The sequence below is a fragment of the Marmota flaviventris genome, chromosome 7, assembly GCF_047511675.1.
Source record: "Marmota flaviventris isolate mMarFla1 chromosome 7, mMarFla1.hap1, whole genome shotgun sequence".
Taxonomy (NCBI): Eukaryota; Metazoa; Chordata; class Mammalia; order Rodentia; family Sciuridae; genus Marmota; species Marmota flaviventris.
Window position 1 is genome coordinate 1,051,211 of NC_092504.1, and position 13,674 is coordinate 1,064,884.

General features: G+C 54.7%; 1 protein-coding gene across 2 annotated transcripts in view; it reads left to right on the forward strand.

Annotated features, from left to right (window-relative positions):
• Positions 1-3,829, forward strand: part of Pcgf3 (polycomb group ring finger 3) — a 34,302-nt gene extending 30,473 nt beyond the window's left edge. For both annotated transcript variants that reach the window (XM_027940671.3, XM_027940664.3), the window contains exon 11: positions 377-3,829. In XM_027940671.3, the coding sequence (XP_027796472.1) occupies positions 377-424 (48 nt within the window). In that variant the 3' untranslated portion in view covers positions 425-3,829. The remainder of the gene's footprint in view (positions 1-376) is intronic.
• The last annotated feature ends 9,845 nt before the right edge of the window (positions 3,830-13,674 follow it).

The following is a 13,674-nucleotide window of genomic DNA, read 5'->3' on the forward strand; positions in this document are numbered from 1 at the left end:
GCTTACTGAAGCAGGGAACCATAGTGGAACCCCCATCCTGGGCAGAAAGGGCAGGAGGTGACTGGGCTGAATGAGGTCAGGGCTCCCGTGGCCAAAGGGGTGAGACCTGGAGCAGGACAGACCACAGCCGGCACAGATGGCAGGGGCAGCAGGTGGAGGGGCTGGCACGGGAGCTGAGCAGCGCACAGGTGGTCTCTGGATTACCTGGACCAAGGGCGTGGGGCTCAGTCCCCAGCAGCCCTGCATGGCCCTGGACCAGGGGAGTCGAGGGTGGCACTGTGGGTCTTTTAGCATGGGGCGTGGCTCCTGCCTTCCTAGGAGGTGGCGTGTCCACTGACCCTGGTGGCCTACTGAGCGCCATGACTTTGTCTTACAGAAGGCCCCCCTCCTGCTGCACTACAGACCCAAGATGGACTTGCTGTGAGCCTGGCTCTTCAGACTGGCCCTGTGTCCCAGGGGCCACACAGCCATGCGCAGCACCCGCAACAGAACTTGCTTCTGGGTGCCGGGTGGACCAGACTTCTGAATAGAGAATATTTATAACTTTTGTACAAGAGAATCCACACCCTACAAGACACTACCAGCACGTGTTTACAGAGGATGAAAACACTTGCAGTTCTGCGCAGCCGCACGTGCTTACCCACCGCAGGCCCTCGGCCGGCAGGCGCGGCACGAGGCTCCAGGTCACCATCCCACAGACCTCCGCTCGCTTTCCAGGTCTCGAGAATCTGAGTTCATTTCAGTTTAGTTCACGGATCGGTTTCTTAATAAGCCTCAAAAATGCCGTACTTTTATTGAGTCCTTCCTAAGTTATTGAAAAAGTCTTTTCATGGTAAATATTTATGTTGCCTTTAGCTTCCTGAAGACTTAGAAGATATATAAAGATTTAATTTAAAGCATACCAAAAGAGGCTTGCGTTGGTACTGAGTGGGCACTAGTGTCCACCCCACCTCGGGCAGCACAGTCCAGGCATGCGTCCAGGTGCACGTGTGGGGCTGGAGGGCCCGTGCCACCCAGGCTCCCAGCATGGCTCTGGCGCACCGGCTGGCAGACCAGAGGTGGCTCAGCCCGCTCAGCACGGGCCTAAAGACCCTTCTTGTTTTTAAAAATCTCATTTATTAAAAAGGGCACAGATTGTTTGGTGCCATCATTTAGTTTCCTACATTGTCCTCCCCGTTTCTGTGCTAAGGAAGAGTGTTGGGCAGGGGCTTGTCAGACCAGTGTGGGGTTGGGGTGCTGGTGCTGGGTGCCTCCAAGCAAGACCAGCAGGGTTCTCCCTCCTGTAGATGGAGGCCACTGTGCTTTCCCACCCTTGTCCCAGGAAGGTGCTGGGTTGGGGTGGGCAGGCCCAGGGGAAGCAGCTCCCCCAGCACATCTTTCCCTGGTCACAGGCAGGGTGCTTTGTGCCAGCCCGCCCTGCTCCCCAGTATCGCGTTGCTGTTGAGTTAGAGGATGAGTTCTGCCAGCAAGTACACGCAGACCCCCACCCACGGCAGGGGGGTGGTCCTGGAGCTCCAGCATAGGAGTCCTGGTGTTTCTGGGGAGCTTTGGGACCCCTCTCTCGACCCTGCAGGGCAAGCATTACCCTGACCCCATGGTCCCTGCCAGGTGCTGCCCACCAGTTCTTGTTGGGTAAATGGGAGTCTCGGTCTGAGGCCAGGTCACCAGGAGGCCTCACCAAGGCCTGGGGTTTTCCTGGGATTTGCTTGGAAAGCTGTGGTGGGCTGTCAGCATCCAGCTCTGCTTATTTTCTTCTGCTTCCTGCTTCACTTACACAGAATGTTGGAAGCAGCAGCCGTGAGACCTAGTGTGAGGGGCAAGGAAGCATCGGAGTAGCTGGTCCAGTTCCTGGTCCTTCTGAAGCAGACACGTGCTGTGAGGGGCTGGTCAGAGCCCACCTCCTCGAATAAGCCAGGGCCATGAGAGTTAGTGCTCCAGGCTTGCTGTTCAGCACATGGTCTCTAGGGTTGCTCTACAAGGATTTATGAGCAAGCATTACCTGTCTACCTCAAAACACGTACTGCTGAAGCCTCCCACAGAGCCACGTTGTCACAGAGCACTTCTAAGTGTGACGTTAGAATGTAGGTACGTCCTGTGTGGTGAAACTAAAGAGAGGTTTGACACGTGAGCCTCCAGATTCGAATCGAGCTGGTTCACACAAGAATGAACCCCACTGTGCAGCCTTCTGGTGTGTGTGTGGCCTGCGGATGCCGTGGAGTCCCGGGACGTGCTATGGTGCTAAGTTGAGAGCTCTGCCGCAGCATGGTGGACGCCGCGGCCAGCAGCCCTGCTCCTGTCGCTGCAGTAACTTGACCAAACCTCAGCAGCAAAAGTACCTATTTTTCTAAGATTCCATCGCGTGGCTGTCTTCTCTGCAGGACGGCCAGTGCCCTTCGCCCTTGGTCTGATGCGTAGCCTTACCTAGTCAGAGCCTGGAGCTGACGAGCCTGCCTCGCCTGCAGGCCTGAGGGAGCTTGTCTGACTCCAGGCCGCCCGTGTTCCAGCATGACCACCAGGGCCAGTTAGCACACCTTGCAGAGCCTCCTGGCTGAAGGAGCCTGCGGGGCGGTTTCTCATGGCGTGCTCATGCAGCGAGCGCAGTGAGGTGGCTCGCGGGGCCACTTGGACAGACTGGCACCCACCTCCCACACGTGGTCCACTAGGTGCCCTGTTCACAGGAGTGTAAGACTCAGATAGAATATATAATATTGGATTTAAAATGCGGGGGGGGTGGGTTAAAGAAAACTTTATAAAATTATTTATTCTACTTTAAGCCTTCTATCCTATTTCCCATCCCTCCTCCAGCTTCGGTGTCCAGCTTTACTTGCTGGCGTGTGGGATGAACTCAAGGTGTCTGGAGCTTCTGCTCTGCGTAGCGTCACACCTGTGTTTCGCAAGGTGACGTGCATTCACCTGCTTCTGTTCGATAGGCCCAGCGTGCCTCCAGGAGCCGCATGCAGACCATGGCAGCTCGGTTTTGCTGCAGGAGAAGGGAGGGCAGATGGGATCCCAAAACACACGCATGCAGCCGTCTGGCTATTCCTCTTGGTTGCTGTCACCAGGACGCTGCTCCTGAGGCTGTGGGAAATCTGCTAGTGGTGTTCAGCAGGGTGGCCCATGGCCCCCAGTTCATGTGCCCAGGCTGGGCCACACCCGAGGTGGCCCTGGGGTCTGATTTGGTTTCTAAATAGAACACGCAAGACGTCACTTGGCGGTCTGTAGTGTGCTGTGGGCAGCCTCCCCGTCACACGTGAGCACGCGGCGTGTCTAGAGCATCAGGGGCATTGTCGGGTAGCTAGGTCACAATCAGTTCCCCGCTTCCTCAGGAACCCACGCCAGCTCCCCATATCACATGACCTTAGCTCAAAACACAAGTGTGTCTCTGCCTTGATCTTGAAATACACCAAGGAAACAGATGGAGATAAGCAAGTTGGAAATGATCAATGTTAGGACTGCACCGTGGACTCACCATGCCCGTGCCCACCAGGCAGGGGTCAGCGTGGGAAGGACAGGCTGAGCGCCCAAGGTGCCTGGCTTCAGGGGAGCGTCACCTCAGTGGTTCAGCCCAGCTGCAGGGGGGACGCAGGGCTGGGACACAGCACTGGCTGGTGTCCCTGGCCTGGGCAGGTGATGGGGCAGACCTGGGCACTGAATGTGTGGCTTGCAGTTCATGTGCTCATCCTTTCGTTGGTGTGATTTGTACCTCGGTGGCGGCTTCTGTCTGAACTCTGGGGAATACTCCTGATGCTTGACTTCACGGCCGTGGAGCTTATACTCAGTGTTTGCCACTCAATATTATATGCTTGTAATAAAAGCAGAAGAAAACCTACCGCATCTCCTGGGCTGGAAGTTTATTACGTCAGGTGTTTGTGAGCATGAGACCCTTGACCTGCTGGAGAACAGCTGGCCCTGCCTGTGCCTGGGCTGGAAGCGTCAGAGAAGACTGTGCCTGAGCTGAGGACGCAGACTTGCTGACCCCTCAGTGTGGCCGAGGGCCATCTGCCTGGCATTCACCTTATACCAGGCAGTCCAGATCACCTGGAGACGAGTGAGCCTGGTAGGCAGCATCATGGGCGGGTCCTGGGAACAATCCCTGGGTGCCTGTAAGTGTGGCAGGAGATGCTGCAGTGTGCAGCCCACTCAGGCCTGCCTTGCCTGCATTAGGGCACGTGCTTACCACACACGTGTGCGCAAGCACACGGTCCTTCCAGGCTTGTGTCCTCATGCTCCATGTTGCCCTGGCATGGAGGTCATTTCAGTGGCCTAGCGAAGGGCATCGGGTTTGCAGAGGTTGTTGGCTTGGAGCAGCTCTGCCAACAGGGGTGCTGCTGGAAGGTGTGCTGGCCCCAGCAGGGGCATGACAGGCCCGTGTTCCACTGTATATTCAACGGTTTGCCCAGAAACACAGTGTTGAAAACCTGAGGAAACGAGCGTTGGAAGGCCAGGAAGACTGCTGCTGGGCTACAGTCGGAGCCCGGGTGAGTGTGATCTTGGGAATCTCACTTGACCTCTGCTTTTCTTACCTTTGGCGGGTCGCCGGCCCCATTGTATGGGTGTGAAGATCTTGCAGAACCCTGTGCTGGTGTTGTTGTCCCAGGTGCTGGAGTGAACCGGAGCATGTGGGACGAGAGCCTCAGGACCTCCTGCTCATTGCCACCCAGGCTGGCAGAGGGCAGCATGTGCCAGGAAGGTCAGTGGCGCCAGCTCGGAGGGGCACCACTCTGTGGACACAGTGGGGCCTGTGTCCATAGAGCAGTGACTGGGTAGTGACAGGGCATAATCAGGGCCTCTGCACGCTGGCCGCTACTCAAGCCCCACTCCAGCCAGATGTCCTGTGGGGGCAGAGGCCTCCTCTAAGATGCAGCTGCCCCTGGGTGCCTGTGCCCAGCTGCTTTTCCTAGAGGAGGTGAGACAGTGGCTCTCCTGGTGGAACACAGTGAGGCTGTCCTTTGTGCGGTTTGCTGTGCCCTGTGAGCAGTGTTGAGTCCTCTGGGCCGCACTGGCTGCACCCCGAGCCTGGCCTGCAGTGGTAAGGCCTGTGGCCAAGTTGCCGGCTCTTCAGCTTATCTTTTTCTCCTCTTTCTCTTTGGTAGATCAATTATTTTTTTCATCTTGGTGAGGTCAAATTTATCCATATTTTCTTTTTTGGATTCTTTGACTATGCTTTTGGCGTCATATCTAATAAACTATTTGCCAAATGCCAAGTCCCAAAGATATTTTTCTGTTTTCTTCCAAGTGCTTTGTGTTTTCATGTTTCACGTGTGTGTAATGTATTCGGTTGATTGTGTGAAAAGTGACGTCAAGATTGAGGTTGAGGTTCAGGTTCAGGTCTGGGTGCACATGTACCATTACCACTGGCTAAACAGATTGCTTTGCACCACTGTAGCAAGTGGCCCTGTGTGGGGTCTTTCCCTCACTCTGCTCTGACCTCCGACTGTGTCCCTGTGCCAGACCACAATGCTTGGAACATGTCAACATGAGTGGTGGGCTGGGTCCAGTTCTGTCCTTCTTTTATTTATATCTATATCCCTATCCCTGTCCCTCTCTCCCCCTCTCCCTCCCTCACCTCCTTCCCTTCCTTCCCCCCTCCCTCTCCCTCCCTCCTCTCCCTCCCCTTCTCTCACCCCATCCCAAACCCTCCCTCTTCCTCTCCCCCCCATCTATAGCATGTGTATACGTGTGTATGTGTGTGCTGCTGCGTGGAGCCCAGAGCTTCCTGCATAGGAGGCAGTTTCTCTACCCCCGAGCCACACCCCGCCTGGTCTTCTTTGTAAAGAATTGTTCTAGTGCCCCTTTCTGTCTGCCCCTGCATATAAACTCTAGAGTGGTCTTGTCTACGTTACAGAAGGCCCTGCTGGGGTTTCTGGAACTGTTAGTTCATAGGTCACTCTGGGGAGATGCCCAGTCCTGGGCCGCAGCGTCTTTCCACACAGGGGCCACTTTGGTTTCTGTCAGCATTCTGAAGTTCCTGGCTCTGTGATCCCCTGCACATCTGGTCTACTTATGCCTGATTCTCATTCTCCCTCCCCTCTTCAGGGAGCCTATTGGTTTTTAAATTTCAGTGTTCACACTCTTTATTGCTTATATATACTAATAACTGTGCTTTGTTTGTTTATTTGTTTTTGGTACTGGAGATTGAACCCAGGAGTGCTCTATCCAGTCCTTTTATTTTTTATTTTGAAACAGGGCTTCACAAAGTTGCTGAGGCTGGCCTCAAACTTGCGATCTTCCTGCCTCAGCCTCCCACATCACTGAGATCACAGGCATGTGCCACGGCACCAGCTCCAATAAGATGGTTTTGGTGCGTTGTCCTGTGAACGTGTGGAGCTCAGCGTTAGCTCTCAGAGAGGCTCTGCTGTTTTAGATCAGTCTGGCACTCTACTGAGGGAAGCCAGGGAGCTGCCCGGCTCCTTTACCCACTTGCATGGTTTCCAGTCCTTCTACCTTACTGCCCTGACCAGGAGTGGAGGAAGGATGCCTTTGCCTTGTTCCCCACCTCGGGAGGACAGCGTTCGGCATTTCACCAACTGATCGTTGCCTTTGCACGTGTGTCTGAGTCCCTAGACCTGAAGCTGGATGCAGTGCTGGGCCCAAGGGGAGCCTCCATGGGGAGGCTCCATGCTCAGGAGGCTGAGGCAGGAGGATCCCTGGAGCCCAGCAGTTCCAGGCCAGACCAGGCAGCACAGCAAGACCCATCTCCAAAACAGAGCTACACACACTTAGATTTGAGTATGATAATTTTAAAAAGAAATTTAAAATAAAATGCACCACCAACCAGGGAGCAATTGGAATATGAAATTAAGTATACAATATCATTATCACTAAAAGAAATGAAGCTCACAGATATAACTCTGACAAAACAGACGCAGTGTGCACAAGGAATGCCACATGCTCTGACAGAAGGAACAGAGAAAGGCACCACCCAAGGGATGCACACTCACTGGGGTGAGGTCCTCCTGGCTGCAGCCGGCCCCGTGGTCGATGACCAGCTACGCAGTGATGGGAGCAGCAGCATTCAGTGGGAGGACACCATCCCACAGGAGCCAGGTCGTGAGAGACCACACCCCTAGGGGAGAACTGAAACCTTGAGCCCGAAAAGGAGGCAAGAGAGACTTGGGCCTGGGTGTGTGGTGGCTTCTCAAGTATATCACCATAGGAAGACACGGGAGCCCTGGGCTTGATTATGCAGTGGCTTTGTGGTAGGGCACCAAAGTATGTCCTCAAAGAAATAGCTGGTGAGATGGTCTTCCTCATGATTTAGAAACCTCTCTTTTCTAAGACACTGTAGTGGAATGAAAAATGATCCCCAAACAGGAGAAAGTATCTGCAAGTCACCTCCTAAAGAACTAGTGTCTAAATGCACAAAGAACACCATCTTAACAATAACAAACCACCCAGTTTTTAAAACGGGCAGAACTCCTGAACAGACAGCTCTCCAGAAGAGATGCAGATGGCAAATAGGCATGCTAATAGGTGCTCAGAGTCACACGTCATCGTGTGGATGGATGTGGAGGCACAGCCACAGGCCTGCTGGAGGGGCTGGCTGAGAGGTACTGCCACGGTGGACACAGTCGTGCTGCCTTCTGTAGACCTGGGTGCACAGTGCTCTCCATGAGCATCCACAGCAGCTTCATTCAGAGCTGGGTGCAGCCACCACCTGTGATTCCAGCCCCTTGGAGGCTGACGCAGGAGGTGCAGGTTCTAGGCCACCTGGGCAACAGGAAAGTGTTCTGTCCCATCAGCTGTACGGAAATGCCAGTGGAACCATTAGAGATCCTACCTCAAAAAACAAAAGGTGGGGATGCAGCCCTGTAGTAGAGCACCTACACTACGTTGCAAGGGGAGGGGAAGGGGAGAGGTGGACCCGGAACAGCTGAGACATCCTTCAGTGGTAATGTGGTCCATCCGAGCCAGGAACACGAGGCAGTGAGGAAAGAAATGGGACTGGGCTGCGGCACTGGAGAGCCCTTGCCAAACACACGCCAGACCTGGTTTGTCCCAGCGCTGGAAGAGGGAGGGAGGGAGGGAAGAAAAGAATTGAGCTGCCAAGCCACACAGCCCAGGTGACCTGATGCACACCACTGGGTGAAAGATGGTGAACCCTGAGAGCACCTGTAGGACCTTCTGGTGAGGGGCAGGGAGGGAGACCATCCAGTGGAGCCCCCCTGGGGTGCCGCCATGGTGCCGGAGCTCCACTGCACAGCTTTCCCCTGCACTGCCCCAGTGAGTCGGGGGTGGACTGGACTTGTGCTCCCAGCAGCATCCGTTGGCACCTGGCTGTCCTGATTCAGTGTTAGGGCTAGAGCTGGACCGAGGGGCACACGGAGCTCTGTGCTTCCTCTCGACTTTTCATAACCCTAAAGCTGCTCACAGAATCAAGTCCAGTCACTTTCCAAAAGGACAACAACCCATTTTAAAGTAGACAAAAGATTTGAGTCCACATTTCTCAAAAGGAAGACACATGGCGGCTAGCAGCGCAGGAAAGTGTTCTGTCCCTCAGCAGCGCAGGAAAGTGTTCTGTCCCTCAGCTGTACGGAAATGCCAATGGAACCAGTATTGAAAGCCAGACTCCTTGCAGAGCTGACCCCTGACCCAGTGGTCACACACTTATCACACTGGCAAACAGACTACAGTTGCTCTCAGGCAGCCTGGTCCTGGCTTTTGCCAAGGGAGGTAGAAGCCAACACTTTGGAGACCAGGCAGCAGCCTGTGCTCTTCTGTTCACACACTGTGACTCTACCTGACCGGGATTGCTGTGACTCACTCATGCCAGTGGGAAGCAGCACCCTGGGTCCTTTTTGTCACCCCCCCCACACCATAGTCCCCTTCCTCTGTGCTCCCTTCTGTCTCCCTAGGACCCTCTTTCCTTCTCTCTCTAGTTCTCCATATGAGAGAAAGCATCTGACTGTGAGTCTGCCTTAGCTCACTTAGCACGATTGTCTCTAGTTCCATCCATCTTCCTGAAAAGGACATAATTTCGTTCTTCCTTGTAGCTGAATAAAACTCCTTGTGTATTTATACCACATGTTCTGTATCCATTCATCAGCTAATGGACACCTAGGCTGGTTCCATAGTTTGGCTACCGTGAATCGTGCTGCTGTAAACATGGGTGTGAATGTGTCACTGCAGTAAGATGAAAAGGGTCTAGCTGGGTCATGGTGGTTCCATGCCAAGTCTTCTGAGGAACCTCCACACTGATTCCCTCAGTGGTTGTACTAACTTACAGTCCCACCGACAGTGTAAAAGTGTTTCTTTTCCCCACATCTTCTCCAGCATTTATTATTGTTTGTATTTTTGGTGGCTGCCATTCTGACTGCAGTGAGATGAAATCTCAGGGTAGTTTTGATTTTGTTTCCCTGATTGCTAATGATGTTGAACATTTTTTTCATGTATTTGTTGGCCATTTGTATTTCTTCTTTTGAGAAGGGTCTGTTAGTCCTTTGCCCAGCTCTTGATGGGACTGTTTGGGGCTGTGAGTGTTTGAGGCCTTCCTGTGTTCTGGATACTGATGCCCTTCAGGGCCAGTCCTAGAGGATGGCTGGCGGAGGCCTCCCGTGCTCAAGGTCAGATGTGACCCTGAGGTCGAGTGCAGTTCTGAGCCCAGGAAGATGCCAGCTGAGCTCTTTGCTCAGGGCTCTGGCCTGAAGTCATCTGCCAAGTGCTGTCTGCTGTAGTAGGTTCCCAGCCCTTGCTCCTGATAGCCCTGATGGCTTGAGGAGTGTTGGTCAGGCACTTTGGAGGATGGCCCTCATCTGAGGTTGGCCTGATGTTCTGGTGACTAGGCTAGGATGGTGGGCATTGAGAGGGAGTCAGCAGGAGTCATGTGGCCATCAGCTCAGCACCTCAAAGTTTTATGCTGCCAATGTAGTGTGCCACTGGTGACTTCAGTGTGGCTCCTGTGTCACCCTTTCCCCTTTACATGCTGCACTCCTTGATGGAGGTCCCCTGTGCAGCCTGCACTCTTGGATGAGCAGTGCACCCCTCCTGAGGGCCCTGTCCCCACAGGTTGCGGGGAGTCCCCTACGGGGTGAATCTGTCCTCACCCACTGGTATCTGCAGTGTCCTGGGCCTGAGCATTCTCCTCTCTACCTGGGTTGTGATCCTGCTCAGCCCTGACCCCTAGTATGCTTGGCCATCTCTCTTGGCCATTTGACACCCATCACTGTTTGCTTTCTAGAGTCTCCTGCTTAATCCATGCCCAGGATTCAGTGGTGAACTCAGATTACTCAGCTATATTTCTGCTCTTGCTGTTGCAGCTGTAGCCACACAGGGTACCTGTCTACCACTCTGCGAGGGGTCCAGCCAAGCACCATCTCTGTTCCAGGCTGCTATCCTGGGTTGGCGTGGGTGGGTCATTGAGGGGGTGCATCTGTGACACATCCCACGCATGAAGCACTGCAGGGCAGGCCCTGTGCACAGCCACGCAGAAGGCACCATTGTGCATGCTCACTGCAGAGCAAGAGATGCTACCCACCTCCGTCCCCTCCTGGCCTCCTGCCTGAGTCAGCAGACCCTGCCCTCGGTACTTCTCCAGGCCCTAGTCCAGCCTCCCTTTGTTCTCTGTGCAGCACAAATCTCAGTGCAGTTACTAAAGAGCAAAAAAAAAAAAAAATAGTCTTTTTTTGTTTTGTAAGAAAACTGAATTTAAAATCTGATGACTATTATCTGTGGGGCAAATCCCAGGCACCAATGATCCTGGGTCCAGGTGCAGGGAAGCACACCACACACAAACAGTGCTGGGACAGCTCACACTCTGGCCCATCTCGTGGGCCATGGTCTTCCCTGAGCTTCAGCACCCTACTGGCCAGTTGACCGCAGAGTAAAGAAGCACTGCTGACCAGGATTTAACCAAGGAACACTCTCTTTTTAAATTCTGAGATGGGCTCTCACTAAGTTGCAGAGGCTGGCCCAGAACTTGTGATCCTACGTTAGCCTCCCACGTTGCTGGATGACGGGCTTTTTGTTGTGGTGGTTCTCCTTCAGGTACTGGGGACTGAACTCAAGGCCTCACACAACAAGGCTGGGGACAAACTCAGTGGTGGAGTGCTCGCCCAGCATGCACAAGGCCTTGGGTTCAATCCCCAGTACTGCAAAAAGAAAAAATGGAGAAGGAAAGCTGACTTGCTCTTTCTCCCTCAGCCCAGCCCTGGGCCAGCAGGGGGAGGGCCATCAGTTGATGGGCTGAGAGAGACCCCAGGCGTCCCAGCCAGCCCCTCCCAGTGAATTGGTGCCTTGCTGGGGTTGGGTTGTGAAGCCTGTGGGTATTTTCATCCAACTCAGCCCTGTGGCCACCCTGGGGCACAGTGGTCTCCAGGGCTGTGAAAAATGGGTAAGTCAGAATGGCCTTTCCACTAGCAGGGCAGGAAGGCTCTTCCAGGTGCTGTCCATGGAGCAGAGGGTCTATGCTGAAGGAGGCCTTTCAACCTGGCAAGGAGAGGCATGAACCTTTTACTGCACCCTCCCCCCGACTGGGGACTTGGGAGGACAGAGGTTGTCCCCCTCTTCCTCTGTCCAGGACCAGGCCAGTTGAGTGCGGGGGCAGTGGGGAACAGTGTGGAGACACCGAGGGGCTTGGTGGGACGGGGCCCCAGGTCATGGCCATGCAGGTGAGGGTCTCTGAATAACCTTCCACCTTAAGGTGGGTTCAGAGCCACCGGCCTGTGCTGCCCCTTTTGGCCCTTTGTCTTGAGTGCCAGGGCATACCTTGGCTGAGGGGCCCTCCTCCTGGCCAGCTCAGGCTGAGGCCAAGCTAGTTCCCGCCCTGTTCTTCCCCGGGACAGAGCTTGGGGCAGGGTGGGAGTTCAGGAGCTGAGAAGAGCAGGAAGGTGGGTGGGACAGACTCTGGTCGTGCCCTCCTCGGACATGGACTCGGTGCCCAGGAAGGGACCCCGTTGGCATCGTCACCCACGGGCGTAGCAGCAGGATCAGCGGGAGGTTGGACACCAGCCTGAAGACCCGGAGCGCCCTCGGAACAGGAGGAGGAGGGCCTTGGGGGAGAGGAGGAGCCAAAACGGGACGACGTCTGTGATTGGCCAGAATTTTGCACGTGGCCGTCTCAGCCAATTGAGGAAACCCACTGTGGTACGCGGTCCTTGGCCCAGGCTGCTCGCTGGCCCCGCCCTCTCCGCCGCGGCCCTCGGAACTTCCGCACCCCGCGCGGATCTCGGCGGTGGCGGGTTTGAATGGCGCGGCGTCAGCCCCGACGCGGGAAGGGGGTCCTCCTCTGAGGCTCCTTCCTCGTCGGCCCGGCCCCATCCCTCCCGGCTTCACCCTCACACACCCTGGCCCACCCTTTCAGGAACCGGTGACCACAGGAGCCGGGCTGTTTGGGAATTGTGTGGACAGGTGGCTTAGACCCAGGGTTCCCCGGCCCCGCTGGCTTCGTGGTGTACAGAGGGATTAGTCTAGCAGCGGATTAACAGAGCTAGACAAAATGGTTAATTGCTGCACCTTTTAGAATTTCTCCGGAACCCTTGATGGTTGGTTGAGTGGCTGTAACTGGAAACGACTGAGTGAAGGAGGTCACCGCACTGGTACCAGCAGTGCAGCCCACTGGGAGGCTGGCCCCCTGCAGAGCCTGGAGGGTGGCGGTCGTCTCTGCTGCAAATGCAGTTCCAGTGTTGAAGATAACAGCTCAACTCTCCAGAAGGGAAAGACTTCTAGGGACAGAGTGGGCCTCCAGGCCTGGCAACGCATGGGGCAAGCTTCCCTGCAACACCTGTCTCACTGCTCTGCCTCCCCGTCCCCAGGCATCTGACCCTCCGTCTGGAGCCCACGGGGGCTTCCTAGCTCCCTCCCTTTTAGGCCTCTGCACATCTCTCCTCGGAGGGTCCGCCAGACCACTCATGAAATAGCAGCTCTGGTTGGGCATGGTGGTGCATGCCTGTATTCTCAGGTAATCTGGAGGCTGAGGCAGAGGACTGAACATTCCAGACCAGCCTCAGCATAGGTTAACAAAATTCTGTCTCAAAATAAAAACAAAAAAAATGTAAAGGGTTGGGGTGTGTAGCTCAGTAGTAGAGTACTTGCCTAGCATGTGTGAGGTCCTGAGTTCTATCCCCAGTACCACAAAAATAAGTAAATAAATGGAAGCTGTTGCCTTCACTCTGCCCTCTTATCAATTTTCAATTTTCCTCCAAAATAGAAATCGCCACTTTGAGCACAGTACATATTTATCATGCCTCATGTCTCTCATCACTACAAAAACCCGTTTGGAGGGATGAGGCCTTAGTTATCCCCAGGCCTAGAGCACAGCTCAGCTATGTTAGGGACCCCAGTGTACTTCCCCAGAGTCCTCAGACCCCATTACCTGAGGGTGAACAATGGGGCCAGAGTCTGATCCATCAATAACTAGAGGACCAGCTGACTAACGTTCTGGGTCACCTGCATGTTCAGGTCACTGCTCAAGCCTAAGCAGAATCCAGACCAGGGCAGGGATGGGGCAGGATGAGTGGTGGGTAGACCTGGTTTCCCCTTCTATGAGCAGCTATGCTGGGATAGTGGGTAGCAGCCAAAGTGCAGAGCATGCTACCGAGTCCTATCGGAGATGTGGATGTAGATGTAGATAGATGTAGACCCCAGGAGAGAGAACTGCTCCCTGCCAACAAGTGGAATGACTCACTGGGAAGCTCAGTAGTGTCCCCTGGAGGCAGTGAGAGGGGCTGTGGGAGATGC